We start from the raw sequence: 24,611 nt of genomic DNA on the forward strand, positions 1-24,611 counted from the left end.
CAGTTCAAGTGCGCGTCAATCATGGCTTAGACACGAGAAACTGCAGTCGCTGGAATCGTGAGTAGAATATAAAGTGCTGGAGTAGCTCAGCAGGTCAGGCAGCATGTCTGAAGAAGGGTTTGAAGAAGGTTCCCGACCCAAAACATCGCCCATCCATGTCCTCCAAAGTTGCTGCCGGAACCACTGAGTTCCTCCAGCACTTTGTATTCTCAGCTATGACGTAAATGGCTATACAAACAGACTTGAGGACTGAATGACATTTTTATTTTTGTGTTCGGTATCATGGTTCATTGCTAGTGAGAGCAATGAACTCGCCCCTGGTGCTGGAGAAAATTGAAAAGCGTAATTAAATATAGCAAAAGAGGAAATATCACAATATCCAACAGGGGAATTTCCCTTGGTTGATGTGAAAGGAATCATGTATGGAATAGATCAGGTGGATGCACAGAGTCTCTTGTCCAGAGTAGGGGAATCGAGAGCCAGAGGACATAGATTTATGGTGAGGGGGGAAAGATTTAATAGGAACCTAAGGGGTAAATTGTTCATACAAAGGGTGGTGGGTTTATGGAATGAGTTGCCTTAGGAGGTAATTAAGGCAGGTACTATCGCAACGTTTAAGAAACATTTAGACAGAATACAGAATACAGAGCTTTATTTGTCATTCGGTACCAAGGTACCGAACAAAATTACATTAGCAGTCACACAAAAAAAAAGAACACAAGACACATGACCCCAACACAAACGTCCATCACAGTGACACCAAACACCCCTTCACTGTGATGGAGGCAACAAAACTTCCACTCTCTTCCCCACGCCCACGGACAGACAGCTCGTCCCCAACCGACCCGCACAGTCCCCACAAGGGGATGAGAGTCCCCGCGGCCGAGCCGCACCGGGCGCCGAAACGTCCCGCGGCCGAGCCGGGCGATTGAAGGCCCCGCGGCCAAGCCGCACCGGGTGCTGAAACGTCCCGTGGCCGAGCCGGGCGATGGAAGGCCCCGCGGCCGTACCGTGCGCTGCTAAGTCCCGCGGCCGAGCCGCGCCGTGCGATGTAAAGTCCCGCGGCCGCGCCGGGCGATGTTAGGTCCCGCGGCCGAGCTGCGCCGTGCGATGTAAAGTCCCGCGGCCGAGCCGCACCAGCGATGTAAAGTCCCGCGGCCGAGCCGCGCCGTGCGATGTTAGGTCCCGCGGCCGAGCCGCGCCGGGCACTGTTAAGTCCAGCGGCCGAGCCGCACCGGGCGATGGAAGGCTCCGCGGGCGATGGAAGGCCCCGCGGCCGAGCCACACCCCGCGCAGTGAGGAAGAGACCTAAAAAAGAAAGGTTTCCCCCACACCACCCCCCACCCCACCCACACCACCCCCCACCCCACCCACACCACCCCCCACCCCACCCCCCACACATACACAGCCAAAAAACAAAAACAAAAACCATCCCAACACCGACACACAACAAAAAAAAAAGGAAAAAAAGACGAACAGACTGCCAGCGAGCCGCAGCCGTTAGGCGCCGCCACACATGTACATGGATACGATAGGTTTAGAGGAATTTGGGCCAAACGCAGGCAGGTGGGACTAGTGTAGATGGGAGATGTGGGTTGGTGGGCAACTTGGGTCAAAGAGCCTGTTTCCATGCTGTATGACTACAATGTAATGGAATAAAGTAGATGAATGCGGGCAATACTTTCATATAGACCATAGAACAGTACAGCACAAGAACAAGCACTTCAGCCCACAATATCTGTGCCAAACATGTTGCCAAGACGATCATTTATCTACCTTCACATAATCCACATCTCTTCATTCCCTTCATATCCCTGTGTCTATCCAAAAGTCTCTTAAATCCCACTATCATATCTGCCTCCACCACCAAAGGCAGAGTAGCAGCATATCCGTCTATGACTTACAAATCAATTTTATAACAAATACAGGCATACATTTCTTTACACAGAGCATTTAGCGACTGGAATATGTTTTCCAGGAATTCATTTTTAAGCCAATGCGCTGGACTCAATTAAGAAGCAGTAAATTGCGGTACAGGAATGATGAGATCCCTCATCAGCCTGTCCAATAATTGGCAGTGGTGGAGGAGAATTTTGTCATAGCAGTCAGTTTGCTAAGTCTGGTTCAAATTTGCACTACATTTTGTAAAACTGGCACAACAATGGATTGCATGCACTTCAGTGAAGAAAAAATGTCAATTGATTAACTTGAGATTAACTTGAGATATTTCAAATGAATTATACTTTATTTTTGAATGAAACGTTCATAACGTTGTACATCACAGAATCATTCCCTACGGCCCACCATATATGTCCTTGCTGACCATTGTACTTGTCTATATCTGTGCTTTAATGTTCTATGTTCTAAACAATCTATTTTGTGGGTTAGGTTTGTGGGTGTGAGTTTTAGACATGGATCATAGAGTCATACAGCACATACAGGAAACAGGCCCTTCAGCCCAACTTGCCCATGTCAACCAGGATGCCCTATCTATGCTAGTCTCCCCTGCCTGCGTTTGGTCCATATCCCCCTAAACTTTTCCAATCCACGTACCTATCAAAATATCTTTTAAATGTTGTTATATTACCTGCCTCAACTACCTCCTGAGGAAGGGTCTCGACCCGAAACGTCACCCATTCCTTCTCTCCTGAGATGCTGCCTGACCTGCTGAGTTACTCCAGCATTTTGTGAATAAATACCTTCGATTTGTACCAGCATCTGCAGTTATTTTCTTATACTCCCCTGGCAGCACGTTCAATATATCCACCACCCTCTGTATGAAAAGACTGCCCCTCAGATTCCTATTACATCTTCTTCCTCTCTCACCTTAAACCTCTGGTTCTTGGTTCTTGATTCTCTTACTCTGGGTAAAAGACTGTGTATTCACCCTATCTATTCCCCCCCATGATCCCAAACACCATTATAAGATCACCCCTCGTTCTATGCTTCAAGGAATACAATCCTGGCTTGCCCAACCTCTCCCTATAGCTCAGGCCCTCAAGTCCTGGCAACATCCTCAAAATCTTCTCAGCTGTGATCTAATTGTACGGTGAAAAAACTTTGGAGATTGCATTCAAGAGAGACCAATAAGGATAGCAGAGTCAGGGGGTATGGGGTTGAAGGCAGGAACGGGGTACTGATTGAGAATGATCAGCCATGATCACATTGAATGGTGGTGCTGGCTCGAAAGGCCGAATGGCCTACTCCTGCACCTATTGTCTATTGTCTATTCAATACATTACTATATTTGTATGTATACGGAATTTTTCACAGGGGATAAAGTCTTAATTGGCTCAGATGAACCTTTGGGATGGGGAAAGAATGCCTTGTTACAGATCCCAAGCATGTAATGAACGCCCGAGAAAATGAAATTTTCAGTTTATCTGGAGAAGCACTAAATAGAAATGCAAATAAGTAATGGCAAACAGGTAGATTGCCTTTGCATTGTCTTTAATTTGAGGGGCTGCAGTTACGAGTAAAGATTTGAGACCCAAGGGCACTAAAACTTTACGTCGAGGATATGACTTGATTGGGGTCTGAGGTTGTGGAGGGTTATATTAAGTGAAACAAAGAAGGTTGATCCACTGAAGATAGACACAAAAAGCTGGATTAACTCAGCGGGTCAGGCAGCATCTCTGGAGAGCATGGATAGGTGACATAGAAACATAGAAAATAAGTGTAGGAGGCCATTCGGCCCTTTGAGCCAGCACAGCCATTCATTGTGATCATGGCTGATCGTCCCCAATCAATAACCCGTGCCTGCCTTCTCCCCATATCCCTTGATTCGACTAGCCCCTAGAGCTCTATCTAACTCTCTCTTAAATCCATCCAGTGATTTGGCTTCCACTGCACTCTGTGGCAGAGAATTCCACAAATTCACAACTCTCTGGGTGAAAACGTTTTTTCTCACCTCAGTTTTAAATGGCCCCTTTATTCTAAGACTGTGGCCCCTGGTTCTGGACTCGCCCAACATTGGGAACATTTTTCCTGCATCTAGCTTGTCCAGTCCTTTTATCATTTTATATGTTTCTATAAGATCCCCTCTCATCCTTCTAAACTCCAGTGAATACAAGCCTAGTCTATTCAATCTTTCCTCATATGTCAGTCCCGCCATCCCAGGGATCAATCTCGTTTCAGGTTGGGACCCAACTTCAGGCTGCAAACACCGTATCCTAGTAATCCTAGCATCCTAGTAATCTCTTTTGCACCCCTCCTACGCCACCACATCCATCTTCCAGTGGGGCAACCAGAACTGTACCCAACACCCCAAATCCTTTATAAAGCTGCAACATGACTTCCTGACTCTTATACGCAATCATTCGATGAAGGCAAGCATACCATATGCCTTACAAGTTTATAAAACCAAGTGTGGCTCTAGCACTTTGTATTCTTTTTGGTAAACCAGCATCTGCAGTTCTTTGTTTCTACATATAAAATCGTGTGCTTTGAATTCACCTCAATATAGAGTCATTGTGTCATACAGTGTGGAGGCAGGCCCTTCGCCCAACCTGCACACACCGACCAACATATCCCATCTACACTGGTCCCACCTGCCTTCTTTTGGCCCATATCCCCCTAAATCTATTCTATCCAAGTACCCGTCTAAATATTTCTTAAACGTTACAATAGTGCCTGCCTCAACTACTTCCTCTGGCAGCTCGTTCCATACACTTACCAATCTCTGGGTAAAAACGTTACCCCTCAGGTTCCTATTAAATCTTTTCCCCCTTACCTTAAACCGATGTCCTCCGGCCCTACTCTGGACATGAGACTCTGTGTGTTTACCCAAACTATTCCTCTCATGATGTACACTTCTATAAGATCACCCTCATCCTCCTGCGCTCCAAGGAATAAAGTCCTAGCCTGCTCAACCTCTCCCGATAGCTCAGACGCTCGAGTCCTGGCAATGTCCCCATAAATCTTCTCTGCGCCCTTTCCAGCTTGGCAACATCCTTCCTTTATCATGGTGACTAAAACTGAACACAATAATCCAAATGTGGCTGTGGCCTTACCAACGTCTTATGTAACTGCAACATGACCTCCCAACTTCTATACAATATTCTGACTGATGAAGGCCAATATGTCAAAGTTTTTGCACATTGGGTACAGGATCAATCAAGCAGAGTCCCAGCCTAATCATGAAACAAGCATCAATACATACCCTGTAGTCTGTGTTAGAGAATTTGAAGCATCGTTAAATAAAAGGTTCTATAATCATTGGGCTATTGGATTCTGTCATTTTAGGACAGTAAAGTGATGATAATCCACTATCTGATTATTCATATATCTCGACGTTCTGTATCTGAGTAAATATCCTTAACATAAGCTTTTATTCACTGGAAAAATGTATTTATACTGTAATGGTGTCAAAGGTTACGGGGAGAAGGCAGGAGAATGGGGTTGAGAGGGAAAGATAGATCAGCCTAATTCTGCTGCAAAGGCTTATGAAACTTATCACACTGTGTAACATCTAACAAAAAGAGAATTTAAAGCACATTGAGGTATTAATAGAAATCACATTCGGTAGTCTGGAAAAATCTGCCATCAACAAATATTTAACATTTTGGATTATAGATGTTTTACGTTTTTTACAAGTGGAAGGAACTCACAAAAGGATATTAGGGGGTTTTCCTTTGGTGAAATCAAAGGAAATCACCCTAATAAGCATATGTAACATATTAGAAGCAGAATGGGGTGCCTATCAGAGTGAATCCCTTTCAGCCTTACGGCACAGTGGTGCATCTGGTACAACCACTGCCTTACAGCGCCAGAGACCCATGTTCAATCCTGACCTCGGGTGCTGTCTGTATAGAGTTTGCTCCTTCTCCCTGTGACCACGTGGGAATCCTCCAGGTGTTCCGGTTTCCCCCCACATCCCAAAAATGTGCGGGCTTGGAGGTTAATCGGTCTCTGTAATTTGCCCCTAGTGTGTAGGGAGTGGATGCAAAAAAGTGGGATAACATAGAAGTAGTGAGAACGGGTTATCGATGGTCGGTGTGGGTGGGCCAAAGGGCCTGGTTCCATGCTGTATCTTTCAATCAATCAATAGGATATTCCACCTGGCCCATGTTAGATTCCAAGTCTACACCAATTTGACTTACACTTAATGAGGCCGAGTGAACCAGTTAGACAAATAAGGGATGTGATTAATGTTTGCGTGGGCCCCGAGTCCGAGTAGAAAATAAATAATGAAACAGTGTCAACATTCATGGCTTAACTACAACATTGCACAGAACCTACCAGATTTGCAGAAAATTATATTTTTGTCACTCGTATAGCATTTTTGTCACTCGCATCGCATTAGCCTGCAGGCAGTGCCTGGTTGTTGATGAGCTGCGAAATGGGTCAAGGTGTTGTCCTGAGCGGACCTGATCTACCTCAGGGCAGTCGGTAGATGTTTGTTTCTTGCCTAGCAGGGTCATGCACTCTCCCACCTGCCCTGTAGGATACAGTCTGCAGTGTTGTCAGGTAAGCAGTATCACTGAACACAAGGTCAAAATATGTCCTCCAAGAATCGTCATTTATTCCTGGCAACCTTTTAGATATGGCGCAGTAACATTTTTGTACATGTTTTTTTTTTATTAACCTCCTTCAACATTCTCCACAATTTTTCCCAATACCTTTACTGAGACAAATCTGGTTTATTATTATCACGTGTAACAAGGTACAGTGAAAAGCTTTGTTTTGCATGCTATCCAAACTGATCAGATGTACCGTACATAAATACAATCAAGTCAAACTCGAGTACAGGTCCACAACCGATTTTCCAGCACCCTTGGTTCCAGAGCCTTTCTGGATTATCCATTTTGCCGGAGCAACAGAGGTCACTGGCTCCGAGAAGATTCCAACTGCACCGGCATAGTCTGGATTGCTGAGGGGCTTGGATGTAATCTGAGGGCCCGCAAAGTCAGCCTCAGAAGTCGGCTATGGGAACGGATCTGCCGGCTCCGGCCAGGCCAGAGTTCCAGAACCCCGGCCACAGGGGCCAAATTCAACTTGCCGATTGGCCACAGAAGTCCCAATGAGGTTTAGATCAGCCACCTCACCCGGCCGAGATGCCACATTTTCGAGAGGATTTCCAGTGTGCTCTTGTAATTTTGTCCGGATTAAAGGAGGTGCCGGACCACCAGTTGCCGGAAAATAGGTGGTGGACCTGCACAATAGACAGAGTAAAGGGGAAGATACAGAGTGCAGGATATAGTTCTCAGCATTCTAGCACTTCACTTCCTGAGATAAACTACAATGTACGCAATGGGATAGAGTTGATCAGACAATACCCTAACTTATAGAAGGACCGCAAGGACTATCAGAAGAATGTTACATCACCAAGCTCTGTCCAGCAAGACACAACACTACCCGAATCCCACTTCCCAACATAGATCACCCAAGAGCAAAAGAATGGTTGATTTTGACCCAAGGTGAGATTAATGTTGGAATTCTCCTGTTGCTGCTAGGATTCAAATCAACAAACCTGGCACAGCCAGGGGCTTGCCATTCTAGGAAAGAGTGTTAAAACTAATAATGTATTATCGGTGTGCATTATTATATTTTCACAAAAAGCTCACCACACATTAACTCCTCCCCCTTGTTTGCTGAGTAGGTTTTAATTCATCCAATTTTTTTTAAATGTTGGAACCAAACGTGTAGAAATGGTTCAACGACAATTCCCATTGATGTGAACCCACCAGCAATTAAAGCACTGTTTGTTCAGGTGGCAGGTTTGTGCAGGCAATTATTTCCACTTACACTGGACACTTGGCACATGCAGTCACTTGAGACAAAGAAAAATTGCTCCGGTTCTGCTGATGGCAGTTGAAAATTAAGAGATATTTTTAATACATTTTTCCCCCTAGGTTGAAAACAAAAGCACTTGACTCTATGTTGCCGAGCTTTAGTTATCGCTACCTTATGTGTAAATAAGCATGTCTGCGTTCTGTGTGTTTGTGTATGAGATACTTTGCATGCAGGGAAAATAGCTGATATAAGTTGTCAGTGACTTGACAGTGACTGATTGCTTCAATTTGTATGTGGTTGTGTGCCACAAACTCCAGGTTTCTGTTTTCCCTGTGTTAAAACCCTGCTTTTATGAAGAACACACAGTGCTGGAGTAACTCAGCGGGTCAGGCAACATCTCGGGAGAACTTGGAGAGGGAACGTTTTGGGTCGGGAGCCTTCTTCAGACTGAAGAAGTGTCCCCACCCGAAAGGCCAGTCTAAAGAAGGGTCTCAACCATATCCTCCAGAGATGCTGCCTGACCCGCTGAGTTACTTCAGCGCTCTGTGTTCTACGCAAGATTCCAACACTCCTGCTGTTCCTTGAATGAATGAATTATATTTTATTATCATGTGATATGTGAAATTCGTTGTTTTGCATACCATGCACAAAGTATGCAAAGAGTCGCCACGAAAAGGGCGCCGACAAAGTTACAAAGTATTAATTATAGTCCCAATTGTTCCTCTTCATTTTCGGCGGCCCCCCACACCGGGTCCAGCTTTGTACTCTCCTTGTGTCTCGTGCTTTCGTGAAGATGTTTTCGATTATCTGAAGAAGCATTTGTCCCCATCCAAACTTTTTCCTGGAGACTCAACTTCAATATATCTTGTCTGATGAGTGAACAAATCCCCTATTCATTCAGAAATTCCTGGCCTATGCAGAATGTTTAGTTGGACAGAGAAAAAAAGAATGCTTTGATATTGGACCTTCACGGCATTAAAGTGAATCAAAATGCTTTACTGTCAAGGATCCCACTGATAGTCATGAGGTAATGGCCCAATAACCTCTATTTACTAGTGAACTAAATGCTGGAGTAACTCAGCAGGTCAGGCAGCATCTCTCGAGAAAAGAAATAGGTGACGTTTTGGGTCGAGACCCTTGTTCAAACCGAGAGTCATGGAAGAGGGAAACTGGGGAGGAATGAAGAGAGAGGAATGCAAGGGTTATTTGCACCAGCGATATGAATATTGATTTTTCTAATTTCAAGTAACCCTTGCATTCGCTATCTCTCTGTCCCTCCCCCACCCTAGTCGACTTGCTTGTTTCACTGTTCATATCCCCTCTTCCACAGCCAACAATGGACCATTGTGGGCCCACCTTTCCTGGGTCATCGGTACCGGCTCTGAATGGTTCTGTACCTTTACATATTTCTCGTTTCCATCTCCCCTGAGTCTGAAGAAGGGCCTCAACCCGAATGTTCACCCATTTCACTGCTGTTTGACCGACTGAGTTACTCCAGCATTTTGTGGGAATCTCACTTAGAGGAGGACAGGGTCTCCTTGCCCTGCCACACCCCAACGGCCCAGACCTCCCATGTTGCTCACAATCTCTGAATGCAGGAATCAGCAGCAGAAGCTGCGCTGGACAAGGTGGTGCTGGGCGGCTTTCTTGGACCACTGCGCTCCGTGAGGGGAGGGAGGTCCCACTAGGCTCTCAGTGGAGGGGCTCCAGTATTCTGACCCGGCGCCCAGGCAGTGACGTCAATAGGGGACAACCCCTCACTCTTAGAGCAGACAATTAGCAATAACGGACACCATTTCCCCCCTGTGGTCCGTTACAACGAAGGTTGACTGTATTTAAACTAGACATTTGGTGGTGCATTGACAGCTGACATGTGGTTCTGTTCCTCCAACAGTAGAACATACAGTCGCAGCCGCACAAGAAGCCCATCGTCCAGCCGTCGCCGGAGATCTCGGTACGTACCCAGTGTAAGCTGCGTCCATAGACACGCACACAGAGTGCTGCCACCTTATCCTCACCTGGGTGCATTGTAGGGTGCTATAAACAAGGAACTGCAGGTGCTGGTTTACCAAAGAAAGGTGCTAAGTGCCGGAATAACTCAGTGGTCAGGCTACATCCCGGGAGAACATGGATAGGTGAGTGTAATAGACAATAGATAATAGGTGCAGGAGGAGGCCATTCGGCCCTTCGAGCCAGCACCGCCATTCAATGTGATCATGGCTGATCATTCTCAATCAGTACCCGTTCCTACCTTCTCCCCATACCCCCTGACTCCGCTATCCTTAAGAGCTCTATCCAGCTCTCTCTTGAATGCATTCAGAGAATTGGCCTCCACTGCCTTCTGAGGCAGAGAATTCCACAGATTCACAACTCTCTGACTGAAAAAGTTTTTCCTCATCTCAGTTCTAAATGGCCTACCCTTTATTCTTAAACTGTGGCCCCTTGTTCTGGACTCCCCCAACATTGGGAACATGTTTCCTGCCTCTAACGTGTAGGAAGGAACTGCAGATGCCGGTTTACACTGAAGATAGACACAAAATACCGGAGTAACTCAGCGGGGTGGGCAGCATCTCTGGATAGAAGGTATGGTTTCTCCTCGAGACCCTTCTTTAAACTGAGCGTCAGGGGAGAGGGAGACACCGAGATATCAAAGCGTACGGTGTGAAAATGAGACATCAGAGGGGACGAAGATCAAGGAAAATGTAGAATAGATCATAGATCGGAGAACTAGGATGGGGGAGGGATGGAGATTGAGAAAGCAAGGGTTACTTGATGTTTGAGAAGTTGATATTCATACCACTGGGTTACAAGCTACCCAAGCAAAATATGTGGTGCTGTTCTTCCAATTTGCGTGTGGCCTCACTCTGACAGTGGAGGAGGCCCAGGATAGAAAGATAAAAATGGGAATCGGAGGGAGAGTTAAAAGTGACGTTTTGGGTGGGGACCCTCTTGTGAGTTCCAGAACACCCCCACTCCTAGACTATGTACCACACAGCCGGCGCTATAGATTTTGGGGCTGCGTGGTGCAGGAATAGATCTTTAGCTTTTTCTTTCCTCGGCACAGTAGCGCAGCGGTAGAGTTGCTGCCTTGCAGCACCAGAGATTCGAGGTTGATCCCAACTACGGGTGCTGTCTGTATGGAGTTTGTACGTTTTCCCCGTGACCTGCGTGGGTTTTCTCTGAGATCTCTGGTTTCCTCCCACACTCCAAAGATGTACAGGTTTTTAGGCGAATTGGTATTGGTGTAATTGTAAATTGGCCCTACTGTGTGCAGGATGGTGTAAGTTCGGGGATCGTTGGTCGGCACAAACTCAATGGGCCGAAAGGCCTGTTTCTGCTCTGAATCTCCAAACTACACTAAACTAAATAGTTTTGGTATCCACCAGTCGCATAAGAATGGCTGACCTAGCTGGATAATGGTCAAATAAAAAAGAGCTGTTGAAGGAACTCTCAACACCCAAGACGTGGGTTCAATCCTGACTTTGGGAGCTGTTTGTGCGGAGTTTGCATATTCTTCCTGTGACCGCGTGGATTTCCTCCAGGTGCTTCAGTTTCCTCTCACACCCCAAAGATGTGCGAGTTTGTAGGTTAATTGGCCTCTATAAATTAGTGTGTAGGGGGTCAGATGCAAAATTGGAATAACATGGAACTAGTGTGAACAGTTGATGGATGGTCACATGGACTCAATGGGCTAAAGGGCCTGTTTCTGTGCAGTATCACTAAACTAAACTAAAATAACCAAATAATGAAGGATGGACTCAACAGTTCAGGCAGCATCTATGGAAAGAGAACTAAAGTTTAGAGATAAAGTGATCAAGATGACCTTTCATCAGAACTGAAAAATGAGAAAACAAGTTGAGATGAGAGAAATAGATTGGGTAGATACACAGAGTCTCTTGTCCAGAGTAGGGGAATCAAGAACCAGAGGACATGGGTTTAAGGTGAATGGGGAAAGGTTTACTAGGAACCAGAGAGGTAAGAAGAAACGTCGCCCATTCCTTCTCTCCAGAGATGCTGCCTGTCCCACTGAGTTACTCCAGCATTTTGTGTCTACCTGAGAGGTAACCTTTCCACACAGAGGGTGGTGGGTGTATGGAAAGAGCTGCCAGAAGCGATAGTTGACGCAGGTACTATCATAAGAAGGGTCTCGACCCGAAACGTCGCCCATTCCTTCTCTCCTGAGATGCCGCCTGACCTGCTGAGTTACCACAGCATTTTGTGAAATAAATGATCATAATGTTTACAAAACATTTGGACAGGTACGTGGATAGGATAGGTTTAGAGGGATATGGGCCAAACATCGGTACATGGGACGAGTATAGATGGCACATGTTAGTCGGTGTGGGCGAGATGAGCCGAGTATGTGGGCAAGTATATGTGAGCAGCATCTGTGTTCCCTGCAATGAAACTGTCACTGCAGCTCACACTGTATAAATCGATTCACCGCACCATTAGTGTGGTGGTGGCGAGTGCTCCATTAGGTTGTCCTGTAAAGTACGGCTAATGGTGAGACCGTATTAATGGGTGTCCGAGCTCCATCTCTAAAGCCTAAAGTGTTGTCACAGTACTTATACTAACGGGCAAATGCCTTGTGGTAATGGCTGTGATTGATTTCTTTTGATTCCAGGTCTGACTCATACGATAGTTACGACAGTAGGAGCAGGAGTAGGACTCGAAGTCGCAGTTATCACAAGTCCCGACGGTCCAGGTAAAGGTGTATTCCTGCTGTCTGCATTAACCACCTCTGCCACAGCCCCTGCCTGTTTGCTAAGCGGTTACCTTTCTCTGGCCCACCCACCTCTGCACATGAGTGTCAGCAATATCAGGTACAGGCATATTCCACCTCGCACACATCCTGAGGCCACACGCAAACTGGAGGAGCAGCACAACGTGTTTTGCTTGGATAGCTTACAGCCCTGCGGTACGAAGTTTGAATTATCCAATTTTAGGTAACTACTACAAACAGCTCCCTCTCCACTTCCCTTAAATTAATTCATTGAATTAAATTAAGTGAAAGGTACAGCATGGAAACAGGCACTGGCCCACCGAGTCCACGCCAACCATCCATCACCCATTTACATTCGTTTTGTTTATTGTCATGTGTACCGAGATACAGCGAAAAACTTTTATTGGATGCTAACCAGTTAGCAGAAAGACATTACAGGGTTGCAATCGAGCCGTCCACAGTGTACAGATACAGGATAAATGGAATAACGTTCAGTGCAAGAACAAAGGTGGACCTGGTGTGGGTAGATCACCGTGAGGTAGGGGGAGGGGGAGGGGGTGAACAAAGGAGGACCTGGTGCGGGATGTTTTGTAACTTTGTAAGCGCCCTTTATGTGGCGACTATTGCATACCTTGGCTATGCAAGCAAAGAATTTCACTGTGACTTGTCACATGTGACAATAAAGTATTCATTCATTCTCATTCATTCAATCATTCAGAGTCCAGTAAAGTCCAATTAAAGATAGTCTGTGGGTCTCCAGTGAGGTAGATGGTAGCTCAGTACCACTTGTGATTTGGTGGTAGGATGGTTCAGTTGCTTGATGACAGCTGGGAAGAAACTGTCCCTGAATCTGGAGGTGTGTTTTCACACTGCTTTACCTCTTGGCTAATGGGAGAGAGGGGAAGAGGGAGTGACCGGGGTGAGACTCATCCTTGATTCTACCTAGTTCTGCGTTATCCCACTTTCGGATCCACTCCCTACACACTAGGGGCAATTTTGCAGACGCCAATTAACCTGCAAACCCGCACAGTCTTTGGCATGTGATAGGAAACTCACGCAGGTCATGGGGAGAATGGGCAAATTCCACACACGGACGCAATGCCTGAGGTCAGGATCGAAGCCGGGTCTCTGGCGCAGCGAGGCTGCGGCTCTAAAATGTTGCTGGGTCCGAGGCCAACCGTTGTCCTTTCTCTTCCCCCCCGCCCCCCAACCCCGTCGTTGCGGGTAGGAGCCGGGCCAGGAGCTACAGGTCGTACCGCTCGTACAGCAGAAGCGACCGGAGCTATTCTCGGCACCGGAGCCACAGTGAGAGCAGCAGGTACAGCTGATGGACGAGCCTCCCATCCCACCCCAGTGGAACACTTGCCTCCTTCGCCTGCCCGCCCACACCCGGAACTATTTATTGCCCACCGATTCATTCAAGCCTTTACATTAAACGTCGGGGACAAACTACGACAAGGCGGAAGCTGGTGGATAACACCGCGGTGAGTGGGTGGGTGAGAGGTGGAAGGGGCTCCTTCTGATTTTCTGTAGGGGGTTTTCTTTTGCAAAAGTAATGAATTAAACTCTTTGCATCTCCTGCTGAGAGGAAACATAATTTGTACCTGCAGTTTTGTATGTAAGCAATAACATTTACATTTATGTACTGTACTTAGCTGCATTATTCCGTCATAGTTTAAAGGGAAAAAAAAGTAAATTTTCATAATTCTACCTGGTCTCTCTTCATTTTTGTCTTCAACCCTGTTCATTAAAAGGGTAGATCTCAAAAAATAAACATTAAAAGGTATATTTTGAAATGATTTAAACATATTTGTTTGGAATTGTTATTGTGGGACTGATGAATTGCAGAATCATTTCCGGCATTTGATGAAAAATCACAAGGAAACAAGACAATGGGAGCAGGAGTAGCCACTCGGTCCCTCAAGACTATCCCACTACAATGGCCTCAACTCCTCTTCTCAATGGTACAATGATTCGTTATTGTCACATGTACACTGCACAGTACAATGTTTTTGCATAGCTCATGCATGCACAAGTCGCTCTATTTTGGCGCCATTTACAAAAAGTCTGGTCCACATGCTCGATGTACTGGAGCGGCTTACGATCTAGGTGTGCCCCAAGCCACTGCAGGGACTCCTCCATCGCCCTCGACCGGCTCAGCCCTCGAACCGACGACCCTCACCTAGTCCCACCGCCTCTGTGCGCCTCTTGCTGCCAACCTTGAAGGCAGTGGAGGCAATACCCCGATCACTCACCTACCGGCCCACTCCTCGCGTTTGTCATTGCCAGCAGCTCCCTCCTCCGTGATTCTCCAGTCATCGGGGCCGAGCTCGGCAGCTTCCGAGCTCCCCCTTGCAGGCAGCGGCCTGCCGGGTCTTCCTTCACCGGTCCTTCTTCGTTCGCTGTCCCAGCGCATCCAGGGAGCCTTCTGCTGCCTTCGTGGTGCATCCCCACTTTGCACTCTTACCACCTGAATGCTACAGGGGTGGCACAGTGGTGCAGCGGTAAAGTTGCGCCAAAGAACCTGGTTTGATCCTGACTGTAGGTGCTGTCTGTAGGTTTCTAAGTTTCACCCGTGACTGCGTGAGTTTTCCCCAGATCTGGTTTCCTCCCACACTCCATAGATATGCAGGTTTGTAGGTTATTTGGCTTCGGTAAAAATTGTAAATTGTCCCCAGTGTGCTGGTGTACAGGGATCGCTGGTCAGTGCGGACTTGATGGGCCGAAGGGCTTGTTTCCGCACTTTATCTGCAAACCAAAGCTGTAATGAACCAAGTCTTATAATCATTGCCCAGACTAATGAAGGGCAGCATGCTAAAATCTTTCCTCACTACGCCATGTATCTGTGACACCGCTTTCTGGCAACTATATACTTGTACTCTTAGCTCCTCAGAATCCTCTCCAGCAACTTATCCACCACTGACATCAGCCTGTACTTCTCTGACTTGTTCTTCCTGCCCTTGTTAAATAACGGTATAACATTTGCCACCTTTCAGCCTTCCAGAATTTTGCGTGTAGTTAGATGATGAAAATATCTCTGCAATTTCTTCCTTAGCTTCTCGCAAGGTCCATGGATGCATTTGTTCAGGCCGTGGGCAATTTATTTTAGTTTAGAGATACAGCGTGGAAACAGGCCCTTCGACCCACTGAGTCCACGCCGACCAGTGATCACCCCGTACACTAGTCCTATCATACACACTCGGAACAATTTACAGAAGCCAATTAGCCTACAAATCCACACATCTTTGGAATTTGGGAGGAAACCAGAGCACCCGGAGGAAACCCACGTGGTCACGCGGAGAACATACAAACTCCGTACAGACAGCACCCGTAGTCAGGATTGAACCCAGGTCTCTAGTCTGTCAGGCAACAACAAGATATCTCAGTTCATTTGCCTCTTCCCAATGTGTATGACCTAACACTTCCCCACGTTGAAGTCTATTGTCCCCGTTCTCAGCAAAAACTGTTGACGTTCCTGTGGCAGAATCGCAATGTCCTTGTCACCAGATGCCCTTTTGCCCATTTTCATATCATCAGCAAACTCGGAAACATCGCATTTCATTCCCTCGTCCAGGTCATTATTGTCACAACATAGAAACAAAGAACTGCAGATGCTGATTAATATGCAATAGGACACAGTGCTGGAGCAGCTCATAGGCCAGGCAGTATCCTTGGAGAGCATGGATAGCTGACGATTCATGTCCAGACCTTTCTTCAGTCTGATGTTCTCCAGAGATGCCAACATACCTGCTGAGTTATACCAGCACTTTGTGTCATTAATGTAAGTGGTAAACGATTGAGGAGCATGATCTAATACCTGAGGCACTGCACTGTCCATCCAGCCTGAAACGGGAACATTTATTCGATTTCTGTTTTCTATTAATCGATCTGAAGGTGGCACGGTGAAGGTGGCACGGTGGTGCAGCAGTAGAATTGCTGCCTAACAACACCAAAGACCCGGGTTTGATCCTGACTATAGGTGCTATCTATACGGTGTTTGTACGTTCTCCCTGTGACCTTGTGGGTTTTCTCCGAGTGCTCCGGTTTACTCCCACACTCCAAAGACGTACAGGTTTATAGGTTAATTGGCTTCTGTAAATTGTCCCTAATGTGTAGAATAGTGCTGGTGCACAGGGTGATTGCGGGTCGGCACAGACTCGGTGGTCCGAAGGGCCTGTCTCCACGGTGTATCTCTAAAGTCTAAAAGTCTTTCTTCAATCTGTGCTAACGCACTTCCCCTAATACCATGGGCTTTTAATTTATGCACCAGCCTCTTGCGTGGTGCCTTGTGGTGGAGGAGGCTGTGCGTGGGAAAAAGCTGGAAGAGAGGCATCTCTTCAGACTTTGTCCTGTCCCCGCCTCTCTTCTAGTTTCCCCACCACACCAAAACTACAATCAGTCTGAAGAAGGAGGGTCCTGACCAAAAGCATTGTCTCTCCATTTTCTCCAGAGGTGCTGCCTGACCTGCTGAGTTATGCCAGCACTTTGTGACTTTTTTGGTAAATCAGCATCTGCAGTTCCTTATGTTTATTACCTGAGGCCACTGGATAAGGTGTGGCTTGGAATTTACAAGACAGAAACAGACCATTCATCCCACCTGGTTGCTCCAGGGATGCTGGCTGACCCACTGAGTTACTCCAGCACTTTGTATCTATCCTTGGTATAGACCAGCATCAGCAGTTCTTTGTTTCTGTTCTATTTGTTCATTCTGACAAACCTCTTCCGATCCTATCTCACCCCAGCCGCATAAATTCCTGTTTTTTCTTTCCTCTGGTACTATAAGATTGGGGATCCCAAAATACTTTCCAGTAGTGACCAGCAGAGGGCACCCCCAGGCTGAATTTAATACTGGGGAGTTCAGGATAGCCAGACTCTGTCTACTGGCAGCCAACAAGATCATTGGGGATCGGACGAGAGCAAACAACCTCGCCGAGCCCATGCCGACTCGCGATCACCTGTTCATATTAGGTCTATCCTACACTCAAGGAGCAATTTACAGAAGCCAATTAACCTACAACCGTGCACGTCTTTGGAGGAAACCGGAGCTCCCGAAGAAAACCCAAGCAGTCGCAGGGAGAACGTACAGACAGCACCCGTAGTCAGGATCATACCTGGGTCTCTGGCACTGAGGCAACAACTCAAATGCTGTGCCACTATGCTGCCCTTGCAGTTGCCAATGCAGTGAAGCTACAGTGCATTCAGAAAGTATTCAGACTCCTTCACTTTTTCCACATTTTGTCATGTTACAACCTTATTTTAAAATTAATTAAATTCATTTTTTTTATCATCAATCTACACACAATACCCCATAATTAAGAAACAAAAACAGGTGTTTAGACATTTTTGCAAAGTAATCAAAAAGAAACAACTGAAATATCACATTTACATAAATATTCAGACCTTTTGCTATGACACGCATGACATGTTCATCCTGTTTCCATTGATTATCCTTGAGATGTTTCTACAACTTGATTGGCGTCCACCAGTGGTAAATTAAATTGATTGGACATGATTTGGAAAGGCACACACCTGTATATAAAAGGTCCCACAGTTGACAGTGCATGTCAGAGCAAAAACCAAGCCACGAAGACGAAGGAATTGTCCGTAGACCTCCGAGACAGGATTGTGTCGAGACACGGATCTAGGGAAGGGTATAAAACAATTTCTGCAGCATTGCAGGTCCCGAAGAGCACAGTGGCCTCCGTCATTCTTAAATGGAAGAACTTTGGAACCACCAGGATTCTTCATAGAGCTGGCCGCCTGGCCAAACTGAGCAATCGGGGAAGAAGGGCCCGACTGAGTAATCAGGGAAGAGTGACCAAGAACCCGATGGTCACTCTGACAGAGCTCCAGAGTTCCTCTGTGAAGATGGGAGAACCTTCCAGAAGGACAACTATATATGCTGCACTCCACCAATCAGACCTTTATGGTAAAGTGGCCAGACGGAAGCCACTCCTCAGTAAAAGGCACATGACAGCCCACTTGGAGTTTACCAAAAGGCACCTAAAGGACTCTCAGACCATGAGAAACAAGATTCTCTGGTCTGATGAAACCAAGATTGAACTCTTTGGCCTGAATGCCAAGCGTCACGTCTGGAGGAAACCAGGCACCGCTCAATCACCTGGCCAATACCATACCTAGAGTGAAGCATAGTGGTGGCAGCATCATGATGTGGGGATGTTTTTTAGCGGCAGAAACTGGGAGACTAGTCAGGATCGAGGGAAAGATGAACGGAGCAAAGTACAGAGAGATCCTTGATGAAAGCCTGCTCCAGAGCGTTCTGGATCTGACTGGGGCGGAGGTTCACCTTCCAACAGGACAACGACCCTAAGCAAGACAACGCAGGAGTGGCTTCGTGACAAGCCTGTGAATGGCCTTGAGTGGCCCAGCCAGATCCCGGACTTGAACCCGATCGAACATCTCTGGAGGGACCTGAAAATAGCTGTGCATTGACGCTCCCCATCCAACCTGACAGAGCTTGAGAGGATCTGCAGAGAAAAATGGGAGAATTTACCCAAATACAGGTGTGCCAAGCCTGTAGCGTCATACCTAAGGAGACCTGAGGCTGTAATCGCTGCCAAAGGTGCCTAAACAAAGTACTGAGTAAAAGGTCTGAATACTTATGTAAATGTGATATTTCAGTTATTTCTTTTTAATTACTTTGCAAAAATTTATAAACACCTGTTTTCGTTTTTTATTATGGGGTACTGTGTGTAGATTGATGATAAAAAATGAACTTAATCCATTTTAAAATAAGGCTGTAACATAACAAAATGTGGAAAAAGTGAAGGGGTCTGAATACTTTCTGAATGCACTGTACATGCATTGGGGATAATAAAAGCTGGAGGGCACAGGTTTGAGATGAGAGGGAGGGGTTTTAAAGGGGATCTGAGGGATATGTTTTTTTTAAACACATAAAGTGCTTGATACCTGCAACGTGCTGCCAGTGGTGGTGGTAGAATTATAGAACAGCACAGCACAGGAACAGGCCCTTCGACCCACAGTGTCTGTGCCGAACATGATGCCAAGACCAACCCACATCTGCCTGCATGTGATCCATTTCCCTCTATTCCCTACATATCCATGTGCCCATCCAAAAGTCTCTAAAATGCTTTAAACCCCACCACAGGCAGCATGTTCCAGGCACTCACCACCCTCTGTGTAAGAAAGATTTCTCATACAACTCTTTTCAACTTTGCTCTTTTCACCTTAAAACTGTGCCCTATTTGATATTTGAAAACTATTTGATATTTCCACACTGGGGCAAAAGGGCTCTGACTATGTATCCTATCTGTGACTCTCCGATATGATTACTGCATTTAAGAAGCATTTCAATGGTGACGCAGGGAACTGCAGTTGGTGGAATCTTGATCAAACACACAAAGTGCTGGAGGAACTCAGTGGGTCAGGCGGCATCTGTGGAGGGAATACACAGGCAACGGTTCAGGAAAGCTGCTTCAGACTGAACAAGAACCTTGACACCATCCTGGACAACACAGCTCTTTTGATTGGCACCCCATCCACCATCACAGCAAACTTCTTCACCATTTGTGAAGGTCTCATGTTTAAGGTGAGGGAGGAAAGATTTAATTGGAACCTGAGGGGCAACTTTTTTATACAAAGAGTGATGGGTATATGAAACAAGCTGCCAGAGGAAATGGTTGTGGCAGGTACAATCGCAATGTTTAAGAAATGTTAGGACAGGTACATGGATAGGATAGGTTTAGATGGATATGGGCCAAGTGCAAGCAGGTGGAACTAGTGTAGAAGGGGCATATTGGTCGGCATAGACAAGTTGGGCCAAAGGGCCTGTTTCCAGGCTGTATGACTAGATGATTATGACTCATTGCACACAGTGGCTGCAGTGTATGTTATCTCCAAAACACACTGTGGTTACTCACTCAGGCTACACTGACAAATACAAAGTGCTGGAGTAACTCAATGGGTCAGGCAGTATCTCTGGAGGACATGGAGAGATGACGTTATGGATCAGAACCCTTCTTCAGACACTGTCAACAGGTCCCAAATCTGCAACATGGGAGGGGTGAAGATTAAGGTGAGGGGGGAAAGATTTAATAGGAACTTGAGGGGCAACTTTTTCACACGGAGGGTGGTGGATGTATGGGATAAGTTGACGTACATAGTATGACAGCATTTAAAATATATTTGGACGGGTACACAGTTCGGAAAGGTTCAGAGGGACATGGGACTAATGTGGGCAGATGGGTCTAGTATAGATTGTGTAGGAAGGAATGGCAGATGCTGGTTTAAACTGAAGATAGACACAAAAAGCTGGAGTAACTCAGCAGGACAGGCAGCATCTCTGGAGAGAAGGAATGGGTGGCGTTTCGGGTGGAGACCCTTCCTCAGACTGGTTAGGGATAAGGGAAACGAGAGATATAGACGATGCACAGAGGGGGAGCAGCGAGGAAGGATCTTGCAGAGATCTCAATGGAGAGGGGAGGAGAACTTCTTCAAAGTAGACACACCTTGGTTGACGTGGGTGTTGGGCCGAAGGGCTTGTTTCCGTGCTGTATGACAAGATGTCTGGCAAGGACAAAGGGACTAACAGTTTTTAAAATCAAAATAAGTTTTATTCAGAATAAAAAATGTATACAAAACAAGGAATGTGCAAAAATTCTTTCGACATTTTAGGAGGATACACATACTTTCATTTGCGTTGTCTATCAGAGTGTTGTTCACAGAAATATCATTACACCGGCACCCTTGCCACTCTGGGACCACATGTCTCCAAATCACACACCATCCTGACTGTAAATTATATTGCAGGTCGATCGTCTATCTTGGAACTCCCCACTTTCTCAAGGGCAAGGATCAATGATAACTGCACTGCCAAGGTCCTGTGCATGAAATTAATAAAAGATCTCACGCTGAATTTTCTTCCCAGTGCTCTCTGTCCTAGTATTTCCTTTCTTGCTCAACGGTAAATTTTGTCCATCTGTGGCTTTGGTGTGATGTGGATGAATCTTGTTGAAAATCGTGTGCCCACAGCGGCGGGCAAATTCCGCCTCGCCGGATAAATGAGGCACTGTGTCCGGTTCAATCCACCAGCTGAAAGCACACAGAGGTCGCAGAGAGTGGTGGACCCAGCCCGGTCCATCACGGGCACAGCCTCCCCACCATCGAAAGCATCTACACCAGGCACTGCCTCAAGAAGGCAGCACCTATCATAAACGATCCCCAGCATCCGGGCCGTGTACTCTTCTCACTGCTACCGTTGGGCAGGAGGTACAGAAGCCTGAAGTCCCAACCAGGTTCAGGAACAGCTACTTTGCTACAACCATCAGGTTCTGCACAAACAACCCTAATCCTACCTCACAACAGAACATAACGAAACCCCTTCTTGCACTACTGTGGGTTTTGATTTTTTCTCTAATTACTTTTTTGTATTGATGTCTCCTTTTTTTGCAGTCTTTTTCTTCTAATTATGTTTTTACGCTGATTGTCATTGTATTTGCAGTCTTTTTTTAGAATAGTAAATGTACATGTATTGGTTCAGTGTGTTGTCTGAGTCTACTGTATATGCCTGTGATGCTGTTGCAAACAAGATTAACATTGTACCTGTACCTCACTGTGACTTGTGCATATGACTATAAACTTGAATGATGAATGTTGACCCAGGGCCCATGTAATCAGGAACAAAGTCTGTTCTTGCCTTTTACTTTTGATGGGCAAATTCCATTCCGTGGGGGTTTAGATTTTGACCTGACCACTCCGTGTTTTTGCTCAGACCGCTCCCTCTTCCATCATCAGCCAAAGGGGTAGCTGAGTGCTGTCGCAGAACTTTAAGTGCCGAGGTTAAATCTGCCTGGATTGGAGGGTTTCAGCTAAAGGGAGAGGTTGGATAGTCTTGGCTTGTTTTGGGTTTGTTTGGTTCAGAGATGCAGCGTGGAAACAGGTCCTTCGGCCCACCGAGTCCACGCTGACCCGTTCACACTACTTCTATGTTATCCCACTTTCTCATCCACTCCCTTCACACTAGGGGCGATTTATGGAGGCTAATTGACCTACAAACCTGCCCCCGTCTTTGGAACGTGGGAGGAATCCGGAGCACCCGGAGGAAACCTACGCGGTCACAGGTAGAACATACAAACTCTGTACAGACAGCACCCGCAGACAGGACTCGTGTGTCTGGCGCTGTCAGGCAGCAACTTTACCGCCGCAATACTGAGCCGCCCTTAATGTTTCGGGAACGTTGGAGGTTGAGGGAAGACTTGAAGGAAGTGTATAAAATTATGAGAGGCAAATGAGAGAAATTATGAGAGAAAATTATCAGAACCTTTTTCCCAGAGTGGAAATGTCCAACACCCGAGGGCACAGCTATAAGGTGCGAGGGGGAAATGTAAATGGAGATGTGCGGGGCAAGTGTTTTACAGAGTAGTGGGTGGTGCCTGTAACGCATTGCCAGGGGTGGTGGTGGTGGTGGTGGCAGGTATGACAGTGGCGTTTAAGAGGCTTGTAGACGGGCACATGGATATGCGGGGAGTAGAGGGATACGGATCATGTGCAGACAGATCACATCGGGTTAACTCGGCATCATGTTCAGCACAAACAATGTGGGCCGAAGGGCCTGTTCTATGTTCCACGGTATAGATGTGGCCCCTGAATGTGTCTCGTCTTCCCCAGACTGAAGAAGGGAACCGACCCGAATTGTCACCGATCCATGTTCTCCACAGATGCTGCCTGACCTGCTGAGTTACCCCAGCACTTTGTGTCTTTTTTTTGCACACCAGCATCTGCAGTTTTATTGTCCCGCTAAGTTGCTTCAGCACTTTGTGACTTTTCTTTGTAAACCAGCATCTGCAGTTCCTTGCGTCTACAGCAAATGAATCCTAATGTTCCTGTGCTGTACAGTTCTATGCTCCAGGGTCTAGATGTTGACTCTGGGAGTATCCCATCGGCCGCTCACCCACCAGGGGTGGAAAAGCAACCAGGAGTCGCCGGGGACAAGTTTTAAAATTAATGTCGCTTGGACTTATATTTGGCAACAGCACCATCTGGAGAGCGGCTGAGGGAGCGAGGGAATGGTTGTCACACTGCAGGATCCATCTGGGGATCATACTGGGGATTTGAGGGAGCTGAGTCTTGATTCTCCGTGTTCCGCTGTCCGCCGATTATAGCAGGATCCTCCCGGACAGACACATGGACAGGGGCTGGAATTGGTGGTGGAGTTGCTGCCTCCCAGCGCCAGAGACCCGGGTTCAATCCTGACTACGGGCGCTGTCTGTACGGAGTTTGTACGTTCTCCCCGTGACCGTGTGGGTCCAGTTTCCTCCCCCGCGACGTGGACGCTTCTGCTATGGGGCCTGTTCTCCACTGATGCTGCCTGACCCGCCGAGTTACTCCAGCACTTTGTGTCTTTCCTTAGTAAACCTGCACCTGCAGCTCCTTGTGTCACAGATCCGCTGAGTTACTCCAGCACTTTGTGTCTTTCCTTAGTAAACCTGCACCTGCAGCTCCTTGTGTCACAGATCCGCTGAGTTACTCCAGCACTTTGTGTGACTTTTCGTTGTAAACCAGCATCTGCTGGTGTCTACTATAAATTAATCGTGTCTACTATAAATTAATCCTAATGTTTGATAATGTCCTAGCTGTGATCAGCTGCCCATTTATGGCACATAGGTTCACAAGTTCATGAGCAGAATTAGGCCATCCGGCCCATCGTCTACTCACCCATTCAATCATGGTTGATCTGTCTCCCCCCTCAACCCCATTCTCCTGCCTTCTCTCCATAACTGCACTAATACATCATGGTGATAGCTTCCTTTGCAGAATGCCTTTGTTTATCGTTATGGTGCGTTTCATAAAAACAGCGCCGCCGATCGACAGTCAGTAAAACGATTGCAACGCGAAACAAGTTGGTGTGGGGGCTGGGACGCTGCAGAAAGACCGAGCCCCGCCCGCCCCTGGCCCCGAGTATCTGTAACTAACAATGCGGAAGTGCTGCGGATTTTCGCAAGTTCCAAGCAGCAAAGGTCTTGCCGCTTGAGTGGGAAGAAATCGGGGCAGAGTTTTATCCTTTTTGTTTGTTCGCCGTGTTTTGATTTGAACCATTGACGACGACGGCACTTAGCCCGTTCACTCCGTAGGGGACAGCCTGGGAGTTTTGAGCACTTGGTTTTAATTCCAC

At 46.8% G+C, this 24,611-nt stretch overlaps 1 protein-coding gene across 6 annotated transcripts in view; it reads left to right on the forward strand.

Moving 5' to 3' along the window:
- nktr (natural killer cell triggering receptor) overlaps positions 1-14,237 on the forward strand; it is a 132,841-nt gene extending 118,604 nt beyond the window's left edge. For 5 of the 6 annotated variants that reach the window (XM_078423799.1, XM_078423811.1, XM_078423802.1 and 2 more), the window contains 3 exons: positions 9,629-9,688; positions 12,362-12,442; positions 13,689-14,237. In XM_078423799.1, the coding sequence (XP_078279925.1) occupies positions 9,629-9,688; positions 12,362-12,442; positions 13,689-13,788 (241 nt within the window). In that variant the 3' untranslated portion in view covers positions 13,789-14,237. The remainder of the gene's footprint in view (positions 1-9,628; positions 9,689-12,361; positions 12,443-13,688) is intronic. The other variant, XM_078423821.1, reaches the window with a different exon arrangement.
- The last annotated feature ends 10,374 nt before the right edge of the window (positions 14,238-24,611 follow it).

This window comes from Rhinoraja longicauda, chromosome 2 (assembly GCF_053455715.1).
Source record: "Rhinoraja longicauda isolate Sanriku21f chromosome 2, sRhiLon1.1, whole genome shotgun sequence".
Classification (NCBI taxonomy): domain Eukaryota; kingdom Metazoa; phylum Chordata; class Chondrichthyes; order Rajiformes; family Arhynchobatidae; genus Rhinoraja; species Rhinoraja longicauda.